Source organism: Sander vitreus, chromosome 20 (genome assembly GCF_031162955.1).
Source record: "Sander vitreus isolate 19-12246 chromosome 20, sanVit1, whole genome shotgun sequence".
NCBI classification, from domain to species: Eukaryota; Metazoa; Chordata; class Actinopteri; order Perciformes; family Percidae; genus Sander; species Sander vitreus.
The window spans coordinates 18,050,252-18,074,218 of NC_135874.1; the positions used below are offsets into that span (position 1 = coordinate 18,050,252).

General features: G+C 39.4%; 3 protein-coding genes across 4 annotated transcripts; 1 reads left to right on the forward strand and 2 right to left on the reverse strand.

The window, feature by feature from the left end:
* Positions 1-2,987: 2,987 nt before the first annotated feature.
* spint1a (serine peptidase inhibitor, Kunitz type 1 a) lies at positions 2,988-10,515 on the reverse strand. Its single transcript, XM_078277140.1, has 10 exons — positions 9,733-10,515; positions 8,966-9,123; positions 8,623-8,764; positions 6,504-6,671; positions 5,820-5,867; positions 5,592-5,723; positions 5,405-5,455; positions 5,101-5,271; positions 3,952-4,011; positions 2,988-3,563 (listed from the first exon to the last, which is right to left on the reverse strand). Exons 1-10 carry the CDS (start codon positions 10,142-10,144, stop codon positions 3,379-3,381), a joined length of 1,527 nt encoding a protein of 508 aa, XP_078133266.1. The 5' UTR covers positions 10,145-10,515; the 3' UTR covers positions 2,988-3,378.
* A 2,488-nt stretch (positions 10,516-13,003) lies between these two features.
* Positions 13,004-19,466, forward strand: ppp1r14d (protein phosphatase 1 regulatory inhibitor subunit 14D). The gene is made up of 4 exons (XM_078278366.1): positions 13,004-13,470; positions 18,505-18,585; positions 18,796-18,828; positions 19,006-19,466. Exons 1-4 carry the CDS (start codon positions 13,291-13,293, stop codon positions 19,072-19,074), a joined length of 363 nt encoding a protein of 120 aa, XP_078134492.1. The 5' UTR covers positions 13,004-13,290; the 3' UTR covers positions 19,075-19,466.
* A 2-nt stretch (positions 19,467-19,468) lies between these two features.
* Positions 19,469-23,925, reverse strand: zfyve19 (zinc finger, FYVE domain containing 19). 2 transcript variants are annotated; one of them, XM_078278365.1, is made up of 12 exons: positions 23,719-23,925; positions 23,501-23,622; positions 23,356-23,409; positions 23,103-23,269; positions 22,849-22,991; positions 22,458-22,566; positions 22,076-22,294; positions 21,841-21,917; positions 21,529-21,630; positions 21,255-21,418; positions 20,939-21,019; positions 19,469-20,115 (listed from the first exon to the last, which is right to left on the reverse strand). In XM_078278365.1, exons 1-11 carry the CDS (start codon positions 23,770-23,772, stop codon positions 20,941-20,943), a joined length of 1,290 nt encoding a protein of 429 aa, XP_078134491.1. In that variant the 5' UTR covers positions 23,773-23,925; the 3' UTR covers positions 19,469-20,115; positions 20,939-20,940. The 2 variants fall into 2 exon arrangements, with proteins under 2 accessions (XP_078134491.1, XP_078134490.1); XM_078278364.1 differs by lacking the exon at positions 19,469-20,115 and having other exon boundaries at positions 20,520-21,019.
* Positions 23,926-23,967: the final 42 nt, after the last annotated feature.

The window sequence follows — 23,967 nt, forward strand, 5'->3', positions numbered from 1 at the left end:
ACTGGATTATTAATCTAGAGAAGGATAACAATGTTATCTGATCAAATATTTGGAAAAATGTCGGTAACTGTATTGTCAAAACTTTAAGAAAAAAAGGTCAGTGCAGGACTATTTCTTTTTTAGAGATAACAAAACTCTATAGATGAATGTGTTGTATTGTTGTAAAACATCATAATACAAGATCACAGTGGATATAGTCACTATATGACTACATCTTAAGGTTTAAAACGAGTTTAACCTGTGTTGTGTGGAATAAACTCACATATTAGACCCCATTGTTGTGTCCTCAGAGGCTGCAGTTTAAACCGCACCTGTGGTTTAGCCTAAATCTATTTTATACAGTCTATGGTCTGGTCCAAACCCAATTGCAGTGTCCTGTAGAGATCACCTAACTAGATGTCACTGTATCTGAAGCTAACCTTTAACCTGCTGTGGCCATGCTCTATATACAGTCATGGTGTTCAGTACAAAGGGGAGATTTCTGCTCCATAAATCCTTTGAATAATCTAATTGATCACACATGGTGACAGTTCAGATACGGCAGGAGACTGTAAATAGACAGAATTATTATTGTAGGGACTAAATGTTCTATATTTTGATGTAAATTAGGTATAGTGTATAGACTAACAAAACGTGAGCAACTACACCATAAATGATAAAACATGCATTGCATATTGTTCCCATAGACTGTTCCAGCAGCAGCAAAATTATTTTTTGGGGCATTTTTTCCCTTTATTAGATAGTGACAGTGGATAGACAGGAAAGGTGAGAGAGAGATGGGGGATGACACGCAACAAAGGGCCACAGGTCGGAGTCAAACCCGGGCCGCTGCGAAGGACTCAGCCTACATGGGGCACAGGCTCTTAATGGGTGAGCTAGACGTCGCCACATCCAGCAGTATTTCTTGATTTGATACAGTGATATGATGTACATGTACTTTAGATCCTTTTTATTGGTTAGTCACACCATAGTTACAGTTTTTCTCAATTGCTAAAACACAATTTTTTTAAATTGCTCCATTTTCTGAAAACATTAAACACAAAACCTCATCTTCAAGCACTATTTACCAAACCTCTGACTCCTCTTGCAAAATGAAACTTTCGCCTTAAAACAATTTGATCTGTGTTCAAAATCAAACAGTGCTCTCAAATCATAAACAAAGTGATCAAAATGATATACACTATCAAGCAGTCAGTAAACAATACACCAAAAAATAGAAAACACATTGTTCAAAACATATAGTTCTCAGGGAGAAGTACATTTTTTATCTCAAAACAAATTTCATATTTTTCCGTCATTGTCTTTAGATGAACGAAAACATGTTCTATCATAGTAGCTCAAAATTGATCAGAAATTAATACTCTGCTTTACTCTTTGCAATGTATTTTGTTCTTCCTCCTCCTTGTACCCCTATTTTTACAGTACTGTACCCTGCATCGCACATACTTGTCCTTTGTCTCTGTGATACTGTAATTCTTGTAATTCTTTGTTGATATAAACCTGCAACCAGTCAAAATCTATTGAGCAGTCAATACTGTTACAGTAAAAAATGGAAAGCACAATGTTCAGGGCCATACAATTTGTTCATTGTACAGTATACAGCCTACAATGCACTGTACTTACAGTATACAATACTAAAAGGGACAAAAATCAAAGGAGTAAACATGTGATCAATGTGCTTCTTCTTGTCTTTGGGCTGGGTCAGGCCAGAGCACTTTGTCAACATCACAAGCAATATTGTCCCTCCTGAGCAACGGGGGAAGAAGCCTTGTGTCCCGTATCCAGCCCTGACACCTCGCATACGCACTCGTTCTCGTCCTCTCACATTTTTTTTTCTATCCATTCTCAGACTTTCTCCTTCCCACCTTCAACAACCTGTTCTCTGAACTGGCTTATATTGGTTGTGTCACATCATTTGAAACAAGTGAAATCAATTATGAGTGGTTGTGTTCGATCAATGACATGTGTTCTCTATTTGTATTTGATTGTTGCCACTTGTGTTTACCAGTATGGATGACGTGCATTAGAGTGCAGAATGTGTTTTGAGAATGAGAATGTGTTTAGAGATTTGACGAAAAGTCTAAGTGAGATCTGCAAATTGTGTTTGACCATGTGAAATGGTTTAAGGTATTGACAACAGACTGCACAATTAGCTAAATGAGTTCAGGCAACTGAGAACTTTGTTCAGCCAATGGGTTTTAGTGTTTTAGCAATTGAGAAAAACTGTAGTGTAGAGGTTTGGAAAGAATTGCATACTGGAAAAGCTACACCTGGAATTCCTGAAGTTCACCCTCAAGTTAAAACGACCAACCAGTAATTATTTGTCCTATGAGAAGCTTGGATTGGATAGATGTGTTATAGTAAAAAAGGGGAATTGGCCTCTGAGGGAGGTCGCTAGAAAGCCAAGACAAAACAAGTTCATTTTGAGTTAGTACATTTATTTAGTCATGATACTGCTACAGTTCTAGAAATCTATATTAAAGATCATATGTACAAAGATGTGAAGTTGAATAGAACAGCAAGGCTGCTTTATAAAAAGGTATCGATAAGCATGATTTAATGTATGCATTATGCTTGTTCTAAAAACCCTTTTTAAAAAAACTAAAAAAAAAAATCACTGAGAAAATAACTAGTAAGTAAAATATTTTCTCAAAATTCTAAGATTATTTACAACATTATGCATGTATGCGTAATTCAATGTAACAATAGTTTAAAAAGAGGATAAAAACACATCTGACATCTGAGTGAAGCAGCTGGTGGACTTTGGGAAGTTGAAGGGATCACCACATGACATTACGTATCCACAAAATTTCCCAGAGCTCAGTTTTAAGAGAACGCGAGGGGATCTTAGACTTTTACTTTGAAGTAACGGACCAACGTGGACCTGGTGACAATTCTGATCTAACTTTTAACTGACTTTATTTTTTTTTTTTTTAAAGAGCTATTCACTAAGAACTATCAGATTGTTTAATGGAAGCAAATACAAAGTAGAAAACATTTAGGAATATAAGCTGATCCAATAATATCCATTGGTTATCTACCTCCACACTAATGACAACCCTTCCCTGTTAACCTGAGTACACACGGATATCCAACAATTCATTTTAACAGGCCACTGCATTGAAAAAAAAGCTAAAAACCTAAATACAACACATCACATTTCATCATTGAAGACGTTCTAGTTATGCCTTCGATGTACATTACCCCTAAATACATCCATATATGGACCAAATAAAAAGAGATCCCCTCCAGCATTCAAACTTTGTCAACAGACATTGTTTCCTCTCTCATCAATGAGTTTGTTCAATGTACAACACAGCTCTGTCAACCGGTGTCATTCACCACCAGGACAGGGGTCAAAAGGTGAGGACTGAAGGGTCAGATGGGCTTGGTGGTGCTGTTGTAGACCAGACGCTCTTTGTCCTCCAAGCTGACCGGGGTGGTGTTGACGGGCACACGGTGGTGCTGTGAAGACTTTTTCTTTCCCTTCATGAGGCAGTACACCAGGATGACTAGTAGGACGAAGATAGCCACACCCAGCAGGGCAGCTATCGCTACAATACCTGTTAAAGAAAAGAAAATGTTATTTTAGTCATTCAAGTCATTTTAAAGACCCTACATGAAAGGCCGCAAAGCTGAAACAGCAGATCACAAAATCAAATACTGCTCTCAGCAACTCAGTGAACTGGATAAGTGAGCTGGAGGAGAATGAAGCTTTGACAACATTACTGTTGTACAAGGAAGTCAATGCTGATGGAGCTGCATAGATTGTTTTTTTTCCCAACTTTTTTTTATCAAAATTTCACAACAAGCGACATAAAGCACAGGCCATGGTGAACAAAGCGTAGTGAAAAACTGTGTCACTTTGTATAGTTTTTTTTTTTTTTTTTAAAAGGTATAGGTATAATTTTAACTTTTTAGTCTAGACTGAAAAACTAAAAGTTAACATACCTGTGTTGCCTTGAGACATTTTGTCTGCAAATGACCCTTTTTTTGAAAATAAGTCCGTTTCTGAAATAAAGAAAAAGACAGGACATGGTTTTAGACTTTATGTGGTACATGACATATACAACATATACAGTATCTGCCCTCTGCTACGAGGGGGAATTAAACCTGCAATAACAGATTTCTTGGCCACTTGAGGGCAGCTGTGAACACAACACTTACACCACTTTTAAAAGAGTACTGCCATTGATTTAGCATTATACTCCGAAACATTGTCAAACTCACTGTGGACAGTTTTCTTCTTCTTTTTAAATCAAAATCGATGCAGCAGAGCCAGCGATATTTTCTTTCATTTCTTTTTTTAATTTCTTCTTCCTTGTCAAAAGCTGGCAACGTGCCCGCTGACAGTTTGTTGGGAGATTCAGGTATGTTTTCTGGCTCCAACAGCTAAATAATTCGTTGGAATTCAACCAGTCGCTAAAATTGCCCGTCAGTGTCTGCCGTTGCTTTGACTGAAAAAGACACTGAGCGGTAAATCAAACAGTTCTGTCTGCTTTCCTATTACATGTAGTCATTTGTTCAATTAGATTAAAGCAGTTTAAACTACTTACTGCATATTTACATATCCTTTGCAATATCATATCCTTGGAGCAACATCACTTAAAAAAAACAAGTAACTTAACACATTACATTTGTTTGTAGTAGTTTCATATCAGTTTTGGACAACAAAGAAGGAGAACTTCCCGATAGATTACATATTCAGAGTTTAGATTTACATTTCACCCTGTTCACAGTTTTTTGTCCAGAGTTGTCAACTGTTCCCCCTGGGACACCGCAGGTCATAGTTGATTAGAAAACAATGTGAGAAAACAGCCTGAGGCAGTGGAAAGTGCTGACAACCTAAACAAAAACACTGCATCAACAAAAAACTAAATAACATAAAAAAGAATGTGTGGAAAATGGACAGGCTGGAGAATGAGTGTGGGGAAAATGATACATTATTCATGTGCCTCATATGGGGCCTATCACCAGTGTGTCTGTCTGAAAGATGTCTGGGATGTGTGGTATTCTGCTTATTTTAGCAGCACAGATAGGATGTCAATTTACCAGGACCGGATATCTGTAAAATGACACTTAACTTTGATAATAACCCACCTGTTACCCCATGGCAAACTGTCGTACACTGCTCCTTCGATTCAAATCGGTTCTCATTTCCTTGGCAGCCACCGTAGTTGAAACGGAAGCAATCCTTTTGGAGGGGATTGTAGTACCACTTGGTAAAACTGTCCCTGCAGCTTCCTGTGTCAGGCACCTCTGTGCAGCGCACTGTGTATGACAGTAATATTATTAGTATTAAAAGAAGGCAAGGGCATGTTTTTTCAATTACAATACATTCACAAATCACCATGCCCAAAGGTTTGAAAAGCACACAAAATTAAAGAATAAAAGTTCAAATCACCTTTTTGTTCATCAACTGGAATCTGCAGCAGAATCCGAAATTTGTCGCCCACTAATAAGCAAACGGGACATAACTGAAGTTAGCATATCTTTCAAGGAAACATTTTATCAGTGTCATACCATTGCTGCATTTATATTTTCATGGGCCTGTATGAAAATGAAGCCCAGTTTGCATAGTCACTGCTCACAGTCCTTGCACTTCTGCTCATCTGAGCCGTCACTACATTGTGGGGATTTGTCACACTCCAGGGCCCGATCCAAACAGCAGCCGTTCGCACAGGTGAATTCCTCCATTGTACACGGACCATTACATCTTTCTCCTGGGGCACACACACAAGGGAATTTTCAATTGCAATATCAATCGTTTAATAAGTAGAGGAAATTGTGTCAGGAGCTACAATACATAGTATTTGTACCTTGAGGCACGGTAACTGGCAAACCTCTACCACCTTTACTTTTTTTTTCTGAAAAGGAAAAAAAACAAATTTGATTAAAATGTAATCATTTCTCAAAAATGACACGTTTACCTGGCAAACGTATTGTTTACCAGGCAACTACTGTAGACGTCAGGAAGTTACTGACCCAGTGATGAGGTAGTCTGAAAAAAGAAATATGTTTTTTGCACTTTGGTTTTTGTACAGATTAAACAAACAGGATATACCATGTTCCTTAAATAGTTTTAGAGGTGCTGATTGGCATTTTGTAACCTTCGGACATAGCCAGGCTTGTTGTTTCAGGTTTTCTCTGAATATTTGTGTTAGATAATTGCTGATGATATTAATGCCACCATTAGCAGGATTTGAACATTTGTGGGACTGGCAACCCCCAGTAGGATCGAAAAGACACTGTAGCAGACAGAAATGCATGTTGCTACCCCAGTGAGATCATTTTGAAAGCAACACATAGCCCAAACCAATATTCGCCATGATCGTAACATTTTTCAAGAAAAAAACAAAAACAAACCCTAGGCATCCATAAAAAGGGTGCTATAGTCAAACAGAAATGTGATATGCTGCCAGTTACCTTAATATGTAATGTCTGTGACCAAATAAAACGTCACAACATAGAAAATTCAAACATAAAAGCTATAACACAGATACCTGAGCCAGCGCAGGCATTGGTGCACTCCTCCTTGGAGAGATAGTTGTTGCGATTCTCCCTGCAGCCTCCAAATTTGAACTCCTCACACTTCTCTGAGGCTGCATTGTAATGCCAGCGAGGGAAGGAACCGCGACACGGCCCAATTTTCATTGGAACCATACAGTGGTCTGGTGGGACACAAAATAAAGGATTATGTTTGACAAGGCCGTAAACATGAAGTGAACATTGAGGGGGGAAAATCTGGCAACGCCACTTGAACAAACCACACGTAATGTTAGAACTGCAGTAGGCTACACGTAATAGGCCACTAGAAACGATTGTAATAATAATCGCGTATTTTAGTTATGATTATCATACAAATTTGCTAATGATTATTCCAGACAGTGGTGCATAGTTGCCTGTCATAGAATAGCAATATATTAGCCTATCAATATATTATGATTACTGCCTTATGTGCCTTACTGTTTGATTAACAATTAATAATAGTTGTTTGAATTACAGTCAGTAAAAACTGCTTCCACCACTTTAAGAATTCTTAAGTTTGAAAGTTAATGATTTAATTTCCCCCCTCACACAAACAATCAGTTCAGTGAAGTGAGAAATAGCACCAACACTTTCACCGAGGCTTACTGATGGTAAAATATAGTTAAAATTATCAAAGTTGTCTTATGTACTCAGCACACTTATCAGTTCAAAGGCTGGAAAATACTGCTTTTGTAGTTTGTCCTCACTTCCCGCTTTCGGAGTCTGGCTCATGAGTAGACAGACACATAATTGCACATGAAGCTGTTCTCTATTGAGAAAAGCAACTCAGAAAAATAGATGGTGTGTTGTGTAGATAGACAGTGAGGTTAGAACATGTGATGTAGGTTGTCTGCATGTGGTTGATGACAGATCACCAGAGCGCTCACACACACCCTATAGCCATTTCAAAATATTCTACAAGGAACTGAGAGCTGCACTTTCATTACCAAGTTCTCATGTTATCATGACAGATTGCCATTCCAGATGGGTTTAGTTGGTATCCAATCCATTCATTATTGTGGTGTAAAAGTGGCAGCACTGACATGTAGTCACTGCAATGCCCAGGCTTATTCCACTGAAACACATTCTTCACACTTTTCAGGACACAAGCTGTTAATCTCTAACTGAGCAGCTGAATGGTTAAAAGTCGTTACTTGTCCTTCAGTCTACAGTCAACCCACAGGCTGCAAATATAGCCACAAGTTGAGAGTAATTTCAAATTTTAAAACTTTAAATAGATACAGAAGAGGATTAGACTGGTGGCCTAAATCTTGTTTGTGTAACCCACGCTGAAACCAGACTGACGTGTTTCGTTGAGTCAGGGGTGGAGAGAGTGGGATGGTACTAAGAGAGCAGTAAAAACCACACCAACTGCACTACGCACTTCCGTTTTTCTGAAGTAACAAAGCGTGCCAAGATAATTTCATTGCGGATTTCTCTGAAGTGTTTCAAGGGAAGTGACGGGGGTACTCCACATGACAAAAAGAGATACCATTTACCAAACTGCAGTCTGCAAAGATCCATTTTTCAGTTTTATTTCTATCACCAGTTTCGCCATTACAAGATCCAAATCTAGTCTAACCAGCATGAGCTTTCTTTATCTCTCTAGCTCCATGCTGTTATGTCATTCAGTCAACAGGAATTAGGCGAGCATGCCTTGACAGATTTGATCATCAACTCACATCAAAAGGCTTTTGCATTTGCCAAACGCCAAACAATTGAAAAACAAAAACAAAAGAAAACTCAGCCGGTCCAGAAATTTAGATTTTGATATTTAAGTGTTTAAACAAAAAAATTATCACCACTTCGAATAAAAGGGAACGATTTATGGAATTTAAGAATTTGCTTAAATATGTAAGCACCAGAGGGTGTCATGTCTCAATATTAAAACACAAGTCTGGCAACTCTGAATAAGCCAAAACAAATGTCAGCAAACACAGTGGACACACGACTCCTGTTTATTACTGAAACTCCACCATTTTGTCAGCCAAGGCTATATTTGCAGAGAAACTAATGTTGTGCAAGTTTTGGCATACAGGATGAAAATGTTTTCCACGCATCCCAAAAAAACTCAGGCTCAGTCTTGATACTCACGCTCAGACTGCTCAGGAGTTAGGACCAGGACGGTGACCTTGGTTGAGTCTGACTGGCCGATGGTGTCTGTGACAGTCAGCTGGAACTTGTACACCCCAGATGTCAGATTGGACACAATAATCTGGTCATCAAATTGTGTTTTCTACAAGGCACGGAAAGACAGTGTTTGTATTTTTAATTATCCACAAATGTCACCAGTAGACAAAAAAAAAAAGAATACAACAGTGGACATTTAAAGGGAATATCAGACGCAGGATTACTAATAGTTCAGAATCAAGAGTGTTTCAAACTCACAGAAAGATTTTAGGCGACATCAGTTTTGCATTGCAGTCTCTACACTCACCTGAATGACAGCGTACTGATAGCCGGTGAGCATTTGCCACTGGTAGGACCCAATCCCATTGTCATCTTTGCTCTCTATGCCGTTCAGTGTCACAGTGTCCTGAGGCTGGACCACTCGGTCCGGGCCTCCGTTGGCCACCGGCGGACGGTCGTTGTCATCTGGAGAGAGACCATGGGATATAGGTGAGCAAAAATTACACATCCAAATACAGTTTGAGTGCCACCTGAAGAGGCAGAGGAAACCTAAATCTGTACCAGGGTCATTATAATGACCTGGAGATGTGAACATGCTGAATTGAGGGTTTCTACCCTCTGCCTGTGGCCTCACATTGCCTCATTACAAACTGTGTCTTAACACAAACCACTGGAAGAGTTTGAAAGAATTTATTTGAGCACTTGATTTGATTTTCCAACGTAAATGAGCCAAAAAGATGTAGGCCTATTTAACTGCTATGTCCACATAGACCCTGTAGATGGAAATGTACGGTTATTTCTCTCTGTAGATGTAAGCCCAAATGAAAAAATGTAGGTTACAATGACAGTTTTCATCATACTGTATGATCCAAACACATAACTATTCAGTTCTACAGAAAACATAACAAAAAGTATAACCACAGTGATCCTAAAGATAGGGTCCCTCTTGATAATCTCACCCACAGGGGGCCCAAACTGCGACATGCATCTCTAAATTGAGCTTTTTGATATAAACACATGCCATGCAAATTATAGGCCTTTCTTAAGAATGTGTTGTAAGAGTTTTGGTCTTACCTGGGGGGGCATCCACTTTAAGATAACTCTCATAAACGGAGTCCAGGATGTAACTCATGTATCCTTGCTTCTTGACAAAACGGCAAGCGTATTTCTGTTTGTACAGACAATCAAATAGAAAGCAAGAGCTGACCAAGCCTTCACTTGCTCCTCTCTCCATGAAGGCGACATTGCACTTCGGTTCTTTACAGCAGGCGTTCACGCAGTCCTTGAATCGATCCAATTTCGGCGACGAAATAAACGTCGCTCCGTATTTCACAGAATCGTCGGCATCGAGGACAAAATCCTCCCGACCTTTCTTGAATCGGTCTAAGCATGCCTCGCCAGACTCCTGGCCAGATGTGGAGTCTAAAAGTAACACTAAGAGCACGAGCGCAGACGCTCCCAATTGTCCCATAAGGAATAAATTCATTTTGAAAGTCTTGTAAAGATTTCCACACAAATGAAATCCAGAGATACACCTGTTACGACAGTAGAGAATAAAAAAAAAAAAATGCCACTTAGCCTATCAGGCTATTTAAAACTACTTATTCGACGAGTGTTTAGGCCGCAAATGGGGCAAAAACACTTTGCGTCTTCTCACAAATCAACCTTAAGCTCCTGACTTCCTGCTATGACCCCAGAAATTGTTCAACCTCCACAAACGCTCTCCAGGCGGATCTGATCCTCTGATCCTTTCCAACTCTGAACTTCTCAGGAAATATTCAACAGTTTGATGTCGACAAAAACCTGAGCGATCGACGACATTGCCCAGGTGACTCACCTGAGAGATACAGGAAGTGAAATTCCATCCCTGAGATGCCACTCCCTTCTGGTATGACTGGGGCGAACAAACAAATAAGGACAGACAGCGTTCGTGTGTGTGAATGTAAAGCATCATTGTTAACACTTGGAGACATGTCCGACATTGTAATTTTTCATATTGTGACAGGGGGATATGGCCTTTAATAGAGAGAGAACTGAACTGCTTTCACTGACAATTTCAGAACATGTAGGCCATAGTAGGCTAGGCTATGTTTTTGTTTTCCTCGTTTTTCTCTGGTATGATCTACATTTTATGCCCTTAAGAACACTGGTTTTGAAAATTGCTATATAATTAGCTTACTTACTTAAGAAATGTATATTTTTTATTTATCCGTTGAAAAAATATACTATAAGAATATTATCTTTTTTTATTTGGTCCTTATTGTTGGTGGTTTGCCTTGTGCAAACGTTTTATTTGTGTGCCCCTAAAATTGTAATACAACTTTAACCTTTTTAGGGAGTGAACTGAAAGTAATTTCCCAACTTCTACAATGATTAAAAACATAATGTACAAATACAATGTAATAATGTTGAATTTAAAGTGTAAATAAAAAGGATTTCTTTCACTTTGGTATTCCTGATATATAAGATAAATTGTCTTCATATCATAAAACCTTTTTTTTTGGAATGTTTAAAAATAATATAATTATATGTGTGTTTGTGTAGCACTTTTTAAGCGTTCTAGTATAAAACCATCAACAAGGTAAAAAAAACCCCAAAAAAACCTGGTGGTAATATGAGCTTTGTCATACAAATAAATAGTTCCCATGCTCAGACAAGAAAGTGTTTTAGGCTAGATTTACTTGTCACAGCTTTCCAAATTCCAAGCTTTAATCCAGAAGGTGGCAGTATGATCTCACCTACAGCTCAAGAAGCAGCTGAGGGTGAACACTTCATTTTTATCTCAAAGCATAGTAAAACATGCTTTTGGGCAGACTTTTTCTCACATGCAGTGTAATCATTAACACGACTTATCATTAAAACTCACAGGACCCACAATCGTCTTCTTGCAATTGTAATGATACTGATGATTCATGCATTGAGTCATCCAATTACAGTATGCAATGAGTCATGAAGTTATTAACAACTAGATGAAGCAGAAAGTGGTCGCTCAAATTATGAAATGTAGTGTAGATAAATTGGTTTTATGATTTAGAATGAATCATAATTGCAGGCAAATTTAGCAAGAGGATAATTGATTTTTAGATAATATCCACAAACTCTACAGCTTCCTGCCAATTGGATCTCACATCTTCATCCAGCTGTGAAGATTTAACAGTAGAGGTCAAGCTCATTTAGGCTACTGCCCCTGATGTCCTTCTCTCCCACCTAGAATGCATCACCTGGCCGGGGCCGAGGTAAGAAGGCCTAACACAAGTCTCTGGTGCACGTCCCCTTTTTTTTAGACAACCCTGACGGTGCAGAACCAAGCAGCAAAAGACAAGATGAATGAATTTGTTTGTCTGGAAAGGTGAGCTGATAAAGGCACTCAATAATTCAGTGTTTGTAACAGACGGTGCATCAGTGGGTGAACACGCGCAGCTATGGCTGATTGATAGTCCCTGCCAAAACAAAAAACTGAACCCCATTATTCATATCGTAATAGGATCTTTGGAAACTCTGCAGCCCGTTGTCCCTGTGTCTCAACTGTAATAGTTTGGCACCGGGAGGTACAACTATGAATTTTTGATCTTGGGTTTATGTGCTACTGTTGATATTTGACTTCACAAACATTGATGGTTTCAAGACTTTTATTTGACATTTGACTTCTAAACACCCATAAATAGTCCTCCCCTATGCATCCATTATTAATGGGTGCGTAACTGAGGATGCCAATTTGACTTCAAGGCTTATTAAACGTACACCTGATAATGCCTGTTGTAAAGGGCAAGGCAGCCATCACACTAGAGGAACCCTGGCTCACCTGTCAGGGGGACCCAGCTATTGTTGGGAGTGTTTGCGAACACAAGAGCCCTTAGCATGCCAAACCCTTTTGACTTCATGGGCAGACAAATACTTTAGACACTCCTACTTAAAATGTGGGTGGTGTTATGGTATGTAGATGTTTCTGATAATATATGTCTACAAATCATATGATCAGAGATAAAAAGAACACACGTTTCTATATTTTGTGATGTTAGTATCACATGTTGGCATATTTTTAGCCAGAGTAATATTCCTAACTTGATTGCTGTGGTTGCCCTCTCACCCGTTCTCCAGTTTTTATCACTGCAATTGAACTCTACTCTCCCACCTGCTATAACACAGAGAAAGAGAGCATAAAGCAAAGACACACCCTATAAAGTGCATATGTGCACACACACACACACACACACACACACACACACACACACACACACACACACACACACACACACACACACACAAACACACACACACACAGTCAAATGCATGCACAGACTCACACACATGCACGGAAGCATATCTCATTACCATCCTCCTGATAGTGCAGCCAGTGGGTGTTGCAAGAGGAGGGAAAGAGAGCAAGGCAGTGAGAGAGAGGGGAAAAGAGAGAGGACAGGCAAAGGACCATAGCCAGCGTTATAGAGAGGGAGAGCACGAACACTCAACAACATTACAGGAGATACGCGTGGGAACAGCAGCCCACTGGAAAAGCAGAAGCAGAGTAGAAGACAGAAGAGGGTGTGCTAAACGAACGTGTCAGAGCCTGTTGGTCTGTCTCTGTGTGTGAGCTCAGTGTGTTTCCACGGTTCTCCTGAGGCCGTGGCAGCCATGGCGTCAGAGCCTAGCACCCAGTCCAGGGTGATGTTCCAGGCAGTGGACAAAACAGAGGAGCCGGCGCACCGCAAGCTGGGCAAGCTGACAGTCAAATACAACCGCAAGGACCTCCAGAGGAGGCTGGATATCGAGGAATGGATCGACGGGCAGTTGCACCTGCTGTTTGACTGTGAGGTAGGGGTAGGGCTGGCTCACACAGACACACACTCATGATGCACACTGTGTCGGGTGCCTGAGGATGTGGTGAGGGAAAGGAGCAAGGGAGGCACTGAGCTGGTCATAAGTGCCTGTGGTGGGCTATCCATCATGTATGAGAGATTACAGCAACCTAAAAGAGGAGTGGGATGCAAGTAGCTTTGCTCCATTGGCTGCAATTTTTGGCACACAAGCCCTCATGTGTCATCAACATGACTGCAGTATTAGCTATGTGGTGTTCTCCGTGGTGTTCTACCATAGTGATAAGATTATTTTTCCAATGATGGGATATGATGTCTGATTTAGGTCATTAGGTAGCATTTGCAAGCAGGTTGCAAACCCGACAACGCAACACCTAGATCACTTCAAACATATGGTTACATATGGCTACATTCACGATTAAGGCGTTTAGAAACTGGTTTTACACAGACGGAAGTTGAATTGATTCTAGGATCAGTAACATCAGAAGTAAACTATATCAAGGAGGAACAGAGTCAAAGCACCAAAACAATAACCCTGTAACTCTGTTGTAAAGTAAGTGCCAGAGAAAGTTTTACAAAATAAAAGCTAAGGACCAGGATAGAGAGGGTATTTTTTTATTTTTCATTATGTCATCATTCCTATTGACAGTCACTGAATAGCCGTGCGTGATAGAAACTACACACTTAGATTGTCCCTGTATGGATGATAATTAACGATGACAGTGATTAGACATTAGAGAAATTTGCTGTATAAATAAGCAGTGTTTTTCAAAACCATTCAGGATATGCAGTTTATATGAACACAGTGCACATATTGTGTAAAAACAAGAGTTGTAGTGTGCTCATTATTTCCATAGTGTGCCTAATTAGTGGCCTCATTGCATAGATGGTAATGTTTAATATGTGCATGGGATTATGTCGAATTATGTCTCATGCTCTCTCTCTCACACACACACACAACCTTCATAACTCTGCTCCTGTATGGTGGGATACAATCCAATTATGTCAGAGGCTCCATATTGATTTGCTTGGCATTCTCTGAGGGGAAACCATGGCAACAGATGTCTCAACGCCCACATGAGGCAGCATGGTACAGTAGAATTAGAGCTGTCTGTTAAGGAACATAACCTTTCTAATGACGATGCAGATAAGATGACAACACCGCCTTGGTTTCATGCCGGAGATGGCAGAGACAAAATGTTTCTCATTTAATTCTTGAACCACACAGAACTCCTTGGCTGCAGATGGCCTGTAGCCACCTCTCTGTCTGGCATCCCCTTACACTGCCAGGGAGCCCTTTGCATATGGCATATACTAATGCTGCAGATCAGCTGCAAATCTAGTGATAGACAACTAGCCTCTCCAGTTTCGATCGTTTCAATCTCTTTTTCTAGACCAGTAGATAAAGAGGGTTAAGTCTGGTAGGGTTAATTCATTTTAATCGCAGCTCACTGCCAAGAATTTCTAATATTATGCTACTATATTCCTCATCCCAATACTTTATTAGCTTTATTCCATTGACATCCTAAGCCTTCTTCCCTGTGGTAATATATGATAATATGCTTGTAAAAATGAGGCTGGAATAAATTACATTAATGGAAACCAGGACATGAGAAAACAGATCTGAAGTCTTCCTCTGTGTTCTTTTGATCTTGTCCTAGAAACAGACTTTTATTATTTCACGTTTGCAGTACTCAGCCTTTCATGTTCTGGTTCTAACATAATCTAATGTGAAGATACATGTACAGCCAAGATAGTGGATGTGCATGTTCCCCAGCAAGCTGAATAATTGGATCGCAGTATGATTGATGAGATGATGAAAGATAGCAAAAACAATAGAGAGCGCCTGACGACGTCGTGAATTCAAGTTAACAGAAGTTCCTCTTCTATACAATAGACTGGATATTTGCATTAGCCACTCGTATGGAATTAGTCGGGGCTCATCCATGTGCACTGGCCAGTGTAATGAATTTTGCATGGGCTCAGGGGAAGGTTACTCTGTTGGTTCTCAGAGTCTTCCGTGTGGAAGCATTTACCATCAGTCCCCTGTGTCACCACCTGAATTATTTAGCCGCATCTCTAATTCATACAAGTGCTGCCCCGGTCTGGAGTGGCCGCCCTTCGTTGCAATCTTCACACATTTTAAGAAATGATAAACAAAAAAAAAGGTGTGAAAAACTGCTCTCAGATAGACTTGAAAATGCTGAGCAATGTTTATGCTTGTGTGTGTATATTAACTAAGATCAGTGTTTCCCTACCAGTCTTCCTCCCACTGACTCCTAACTATGAGGACTTTTCAGTGAAAGTTTGTAAAAACTCCGGAGCAGCACAACTCATTTCACATACGTGAAGACATTTTTGGAGATTAATCTCCAAGATGGCGGCAACCGCGGGGGATTCGGTAATTTGGTGCTCGTTGTTTCGTCTCGTTTTTGTCATAAATTCAGCTTTCTGCTGCAATACCCTAGCTCTTTCACCAGAAACAACATCAGCGGACTTAATTCCCACTTTACTATTCTTATTAATCTAATATGTTTGTTTGTTTGTTTGTATGTATGCACCCAATCACCAAGGCAAATTCCATGTAGTTCAACTACTGTGGCAATAAACTGCTTTCTGATTCTGATTACACAGAGGCACTTAATGGACTCTCAATTGAAGAGAGAATTTAGGCAGGAAGTACAGTTTAACCACAATGTGGGAGCACCGTAAACATGTATGCTTAACCCAAATATGTCAGCACAAACCGAATGTGTTATGTGTTAACTTCCTCCATGACCTTGGCAGGATGAGGCAGCACTGTGTTATACAGCTGTTACGTCTCCCGTCATCTATGAAGGCACAGAGTTAAAGTACTCCTCTGCCTGGAAAGGTTATAAAGTTATGTTGGACATTGACCTGAATGAGACCTGTTGTACCACTGTCTCAACTTACATAGCATGAGTTCTTTAGCTGGAAATTCCACTACAGGGGGTCATCAAAATCATAAGAACTATTCATGGGGGGGCCATGCATATCAATACTTAATTTAATGACAGTCTTGCTAGTAGTTAGGAAAGTTTTGCATGGGATGATTGATCGATCAATACCGTCATCCTTAGGGAAGTTTTAGTAAACTTCATTTATATAGCACCACCCTAAACAATGTAACAAAGTATTTATTGATGAAACCAAACATATATAATAATAAAATAAATACAACATGTTAAGAAAAGAAAAATGAAAATGTACATCAGGCTGCTACTTCCTAAAATTTGAGTTTCAAACCAAAGAATTCCAAGTCACCTCATGATAACAATAAAACTTCCCTGATTCTGAAATATATATATATATATATATATATATATATATATATATATATATATATATATATATATATATTCTAGTGGAGGTCATCTTATCTTGACAAAATCCAACCGCTTATCCAGACTGCATCTGTATTGCCTGTCTAAAACTGCAATCCTCCAAGAACCACTTTGATATTCATGAATTCCAATATTAGTGCCAACATTCATTTTAGCTTCAGTCCATTGCTTTTAAACTTCAAAATGTGCTACTGAGACATTTCTGCCCAGAGGCCTCATTAAAATTCTGTTTTCCTCTGACAATGATGGTAACTCTCAACAAGCTTAAATTTGTGACTGCGTAATGTGACTCATTGACATTCAGTAGTGCTCTGCGTGGCCCTGCTGTCACATGCAGACAGAGGGAAGTTTAACCTCCAAAAGGAATATAGCTTTGTTTATAAAAGTATGTCCCTGTTCATGCTCATCGCTAATCTAGTACTTAGGTAGGTTTCATACTTCTAAGATTAACCAAAGATTACATATATTATAGCAAAAAAAATTATAATTTGGTTATTCCCAAAATGTATAGTTGGATGCCAAAAAGGTAAAGAGAATATACCTAATTTGATCATATATAATATACACACACACACACATATATATACACACACATATATATATATATATATATATATATATATATATATATATACACACACACACACATATAATATACATATAAATAAAAAAACAAGCATTCAGCCCTGCATGCATGTGTCTTGCAGACATCAGCAGAATCACACAAGGTCCAAACCAGCAGCATGTATCAATTAGAGGGGGGCACAGGGGATTCTGAAGGTGGGCCCATCTATTCCGCCACTCAGCACTTCCGCACCGATTAGCTCTCTCCTCATCCAGAAAGCTATATGAGCCCTATCCTCACCAGCCATGAAAAAATATTCCTCTTAAAAAGAGGACCTACTTGTCAAAATTGAGTGTACACCTGCTGACTCACAATTCCTCCAGTGAACACTGTTCATTTCCTCTGAAAATGTAGTTAAAAGGTGATCGCTAAGAGCTTGTGACATGAATTGATTACTTTGCTGTATTTGCTTTTTATAACTGAAGACTCTGTGCCCATGAGGTTGGCATTAATCTGTCAATGTGCTGTCAGCCATTGTTTAGTTAAGGCTAACATTTTAGAAAAAGGTGTTTGTATGGATTTAGTAAGACCTTCAGTTCATATATTACAGTTAATGTTGCTCTTGGACTTGTATTTTAACTCGCACTGTATGTGGGACAACCTAGTTGAGATAAATATATTCTTTCGAGAACATTTAAGCTGGAAGTAATCTCTTAGTAATGGCTGAGCTAAATGCTATTTTATTATATATTTATTATAAATTATTGTTATGAGAAATGATTATGGAATCAAAGCAGTGTGTATTCTTATTACTACAATACAGCCAACACTATACTTCAGGTCACCTACTGATAAAAGTGCAGTGCCAACTCTTTAAAAAGTATATTTAATTAAGTGCTTACAGCACTGTGCTGCTATCAAATCCTTGCCATGTCGCATGTCACATTCTGCATCACATCTTATGCTTTCTTTTCCTACTAAATGACTCTGCTCATTGGTATGGACACTGCGAGTGGAAGAGAGAGCCCAAATTATACATTTGTATAAGTTCGGGCAACAGAGTAATATTGCCTTTAACACTTGTTTCTTTTTACTTTTACAGGAGGAAGAGATTCCAGAGTTAGAGATTGACATAGATGAGCTCCTGGAGCTGACAGACGAGGGGCAGAGAACCCGTCTGCAGGTAAGATTGTGCAAATTGACATGTTTAGTCATTATGTTGCATCTCTAGTTAGCTATATATTCAAATACTGCCGTTTTTCAAACAGAGGACAACCCAACATTTCAACACCTGGGTACATACCTAACTATTGGCAATATGGGGAAATAGCTTAACAAGTAAGCAATGCCCAATGTTGTAAGTGAGCCTATTTGTGTTTGTTTTCTTTGTTAGGAGCTGTTGCAGGAATGTGGAAAGCCAAAAGAGGTGAGGCAAAAAAAAAAAAAAAAAAAATTATGAAACTACACACGCATATACATAACATCTCAATGTTTAACAGAGAAAAATGATTGCTTGTTTACTGTTACTGTTGTCGTGTCTAGTCTGTTAAAGTTACGTACATGCAGGAAAAAAAAAAATCTATTGTCTCAATCTTTCCCTTAGGATTTTATCAACGGGCTGCTCTACAGGATAAAGGGTCTACGCAAAATGTCCGGCCCCTTGAAGAAATAATTATAGGTCAAATAAAGAATGGAGACAATGTGGAGCCTCTCATCTTCCCATCTCCCATGCGTTAACTGTAACATGTCAGTGGGACTCTCTTCATGCCCTCTGCCACCCCTTTTTGGGTCTTAACACCAGAGCAGACAAGTTTTGAATGGAATGTTTTTTTCACTTTAATTTATGGACTGCTATAACATTTTGTCTTAAACATACCAATAATGCACATGTGATAAAAGCTGTACCGACTATCACTCAGACGGACTGTTTTTTTTTTGTGGAAGACTGTCACTGTACATTTTCGGTTGCCTATTTATGTACATAAATATTTTTGCTCTGATAACAGTGTTGTATGTCGAAATAAAATTGAACATTTTCAATACAAGGCTGTTGACTCATCAAAAGGTTACATCTCATAAAAAAAAAAGTGAGTGACCAACAGTATCATCAGGTATTATTCCTTTCACACATACAAATAAATATTGACATGTCCATTACACCCATCAATTTACAGTACCTGTTAAAACACATATTTGCCTTGAAAGAATGATTAGTCCTGCTGTCTAGAGACAATGGTAAGATGTTACTATAGCGCAGCTGTCAGCATATGATTCCCAGAATATAAAGCTTCAGTTTTCTGGCGTTAAATCTTTCAACAGAGTGATGAAAACAAAGTAGACGTTGACATGGAAGTCTAGGAGTAAACACAGTAAAAGCAGCAGGAAGGTCCATTAAGCATGCATCCATTATCATCATCCATTTCCTGTCTGTGGTGCGTGTATGACACGGCCAGACAAGGCACAACACAGTAACGGCCTCCATACAAACCGTAATGGAGCAAGCCCCCAGAGGAAAGTGTAATTATGGTTTCTCCTCAGCTTGACAGTAATGCACACTGATGAAACTGCACTCTGGCCTACTCTCTGTCATACAGAGAGGGTCTTTTGGCTGAGGCCTCAATCATAGTAATTTGCTTGGTTCGCCTCCCACTTCCACTCTTGCTTCTCTGACACAGAGGCCGTCCATACTGTAAGACTACACTTTTGACAAGGCCTGCCAGCCAGTCAATGTTTGTCAAGTGATGATATCGGTGATCGAAAAAGGCTTTAGTGTTCAAAATTTGACTAAAAACATGTGACATAGCACTTTTGCATCCTTTATAATGCAATTACACATAAGGACAAGAAAGGCAACACTCATGTCACACTTGCAGCCAAACGTTGATTACAAGAGTGACTGCAGTGGCTGCCAAAAGAAAACAAAGCCCTCAGTAATCCTTTTATACGGACTCCTCTGTACTTCTTCAGGCAGGGCTGACAGTGGTCTAGGTTTGCACATCATCCCAGATGAGCTTGTGATGTGGCTGCTTTCTGTATGTGCTGTCTTTCTTTTTTAAATAATCAATGGTGACAAGTGCAAGTGACATAACAAAACACTTCAAGCTTCTTATTCAGCTGGACATTTAAAAACGTTTAATGTGCAGAAGCTGTGCAGTTTGCTAAAATGCCACAGAAGAAATATATGTTTTTCATATTATACATATTGTACTACATTAAAGTGTGTGTCTATTTCTAGGCTTTGCCAAACATGTTAGCCATTGTTTTTGATTTGTTCAGTTCATGTAGATCCCCATTAGCAATTACAGAAAGAAGATGCTGCTCTTCCTGTGGTCTACACAGTAGCATGAATATAGCCACTTTGGACATATTCGATAAATTAGGGTTAAATTCTGGCTTGTTTTAAATATTAATAGGTAGTGTTTTAATCTTCTGAGACACTTACATTTATTAACAATAATAGGTCACTTTAAGTCTAAAGCACAAGTCTAACTGTGATGACTGACCAGAGCCTGATAGCACCAACAGCCCAGTCTCACCATCATGTCTTCCTCTTCTTCTTTGGTGCAGTGTAGTTAGTGGTGCGATGCTCCTTCCTGTCATATTTATCATGGCCTTCCCTGGGGAGGGATAATGGAGAGTGGATTGAGAATTCATCACTATAAATACTTTATATTCATGCTGCTTAACAGTATGGCACCAGCCTGGCTACAATCTATCTGGGTCATGGTATGCATTCCAAATCACAGCCATCTTTCTTGGGCATCAGAGCAAAGATTTCCATGCAAAGCTCAACTGTGAGGCTAAAACTATAATTTCTATTGCACTTATTAGAATGAATGTATGTTAAGCTACCTGAAGCAGCGGTTGCAGTATAGGTCTCCATCACAGGTGTGACAGCGAATAGTGGCGTCATGGTTACAGATGCAGCACCATGGAAGCTCCTCCTCATCACTGTCTGATGGCTGATGTGCAACAGCAGCCGATGAAATCCTACTCTTGGATGCTGGAGCCTGGGTCTTTAAAAAAAACAAAAAAAAAACCACATCAGATCAACAAGGGATTAAATGTTATTCTCTTTAATAGCTTGAAAATGTTATGAATTTGTATTTTGGTTGTGGTTTAGTACCGGATTCTTGGAAGTTGTTTTCTTTTCTACGTTCCTTGGGCCACTGTGTTCTAAGCGTATGTTGTAGCCACTGGCCTCATCCAATGCAGTTTCTTCCGAGAGCTGGAGCAAAAATATAGAAATAAAGGAATTTCAAAACAATTCACATTACAAATGACTAAAACGGCAAAATAGCAGCCCCTTGTGGCCATCCAAACTGGTCTAGATTAGTTCACAATCATCTTTTAAGGGTGTGGTATGCACAGTTTTATCATGTAAATGTGATATAATCTATATGGCAGTATGAATATTATTTTTCCTTAAGTCTCACACCTGTTTTAACACTCTCATCACAGCTTCTTCTTCAGTTTCCTCCTCACTGTCAGGGTGCTGAAAGTCCTCCATAGTTACTAGAAGTGACATGACAAATACAATAATGAATTCACACTTCTGCCACAATGTTTACAGCTAGAGCTCTTGTCATTATTTCCAGACATTCTGGTGTAAATGTAAGGACAACCAATAAGGTTAAGAAAGTGGTACACCAAGATCTTTGTGTGTGACGCACCTTTGTCGGGGTCCTGCCCCTTCAGTGTCGCCATCCTCTTGGCCATATGGAGGATCTGATCCTGGGAATGACGCTCCTTCCTCAGCTCCTCCATGGCCTCCTCCAGGACACGGGCCTTCTCAGTCTCCAGCTGCTTGTCCACCTCCTGGTTCTCCTCCAAATTCTCATCCAATGTTCCCCCCTCCCCCTTGTTGAGATCATTCATGCAGCCATCTTCATCTGCAGAGGGAACAATGGGTTTGGGCATGTTTATAGCTAAAAGTCAGCTTTTGGTGTCAGAACACAGCCGTGATATAATTATTATGACTGTGTAATACCATGATATGACTGCATCATTAATTAGTAATTGAATGTGGTGGAAATCAATAAGACAAATAATTACTGCATTCAGGATTTGATTGCTGGTCGTCTATGGCAACTTCCTCTGTCATCTGAGTAATCAGATCATTGGCTTGTTCAGTCTGAGTCCTGTTATCTGGAGGCTGGTGCACCTGTACGGATGTGCACACAAGTATGTATACTGGTTAGCAATTATAGCAAACTATTTAGCATGCAGGTCCTTCTAAATAGCCTCTTAGGCAAGTAAGTAAAATGTATTTATAAAGTGCTTATCACAGATAAAAATTGTGCTTTACATAAAACATACAAGCTAATACATACAAGTATTTAAAAAAACAATACACAATTAAAATGACAAATTCTTTAATAATTTAAGCTGTCCTGTATTGTAAGGCCCAATATGTTAGAAACAAGTGGTAACAGGTTTAGCTCACAGGTGGAGGAGCTTGAGATGGTGGAGTCTGACCCCGTAGAACTGCCAGGCGGTCCTCCATGTCTCCTACAGAAGGCACTGGCCGGCTGGGAGCCTTCAGAGCAGCAAGGCGAGACTCAAGTTCTTTCTCAGAGGGGATAGACTCTGAAGAAGAGGTAAAAAGCTTACAATGGCTTTTGCCAAGAGAAAAGATATTATTACTATATGTGTCCGATTCAATCAAAACGGTTAATGCTAAAAATCTAATTTCATTACTTGGCGCAGTGTCCTCCTTCAGCTTTTGAAGTCTTTCAGCAATAGCCTGATCTTCCTTACTCAGGCCTTTGGTTGGTAGATGGCCTACTTTACTGTTACTATTGCCCCTTTGTGCAAGAGGCTGTGTTGACTGTCCCTGCTGTTTGGCCTCAAGTGCAGCGACCCTTCTATAAAAGAAACATGAATTTTAGAAATCATGAAAGTGCCGTGTTGAAGTGTCCTCTATTCAAATTCAACCATATAGCATACTGACTTTTTGTAATTTTCAGGAGGAGACCATTTTCCAGCACTGTTTGAAGATTCTCCACTAAAAATGAAGAAATGAAGATGAGCAACAATGCTTATTAATACTAATTAATAATCACATGTGGTATTCCTTTGCATGGTTTGACCTTTACCTTGTCAGATTACCATGACACTGTTTGCAGACCTTCTGCTGGGTGTTGCCACAGCGAGGCACCACAGCACTGAAAGTCAAACAGCTGGAGCAGAAGGAGCGGCCGCAGCTCTTACAGCCCAGCTGTGAGGATATTACAACGTAAATTACATAGTTTGCTTTCCTTAAAACGTTTAATGTGTATAACTATGTGATTGATATGAGTCAGCAAGGTCTTACCTCCTTCTTGAAGAGACTGAACTTTGATGCACAACAATAACAACGGTTGTCCATGCCGACACGTGTAGAGTCATGAGACAATTACAAGTTGACTGATATTGTTCTAGCGGGTAAAAATGTGAAGAAAACGAACTCTATTAACAATAATTTGGCAGCTAGCTATTTCTCCACCTTTCAACGTTGCTATAATCACAACAGGAACCATTCCGGAAGATAAGATGTGACGTTCATTTACGTTTTCCTGTTTCT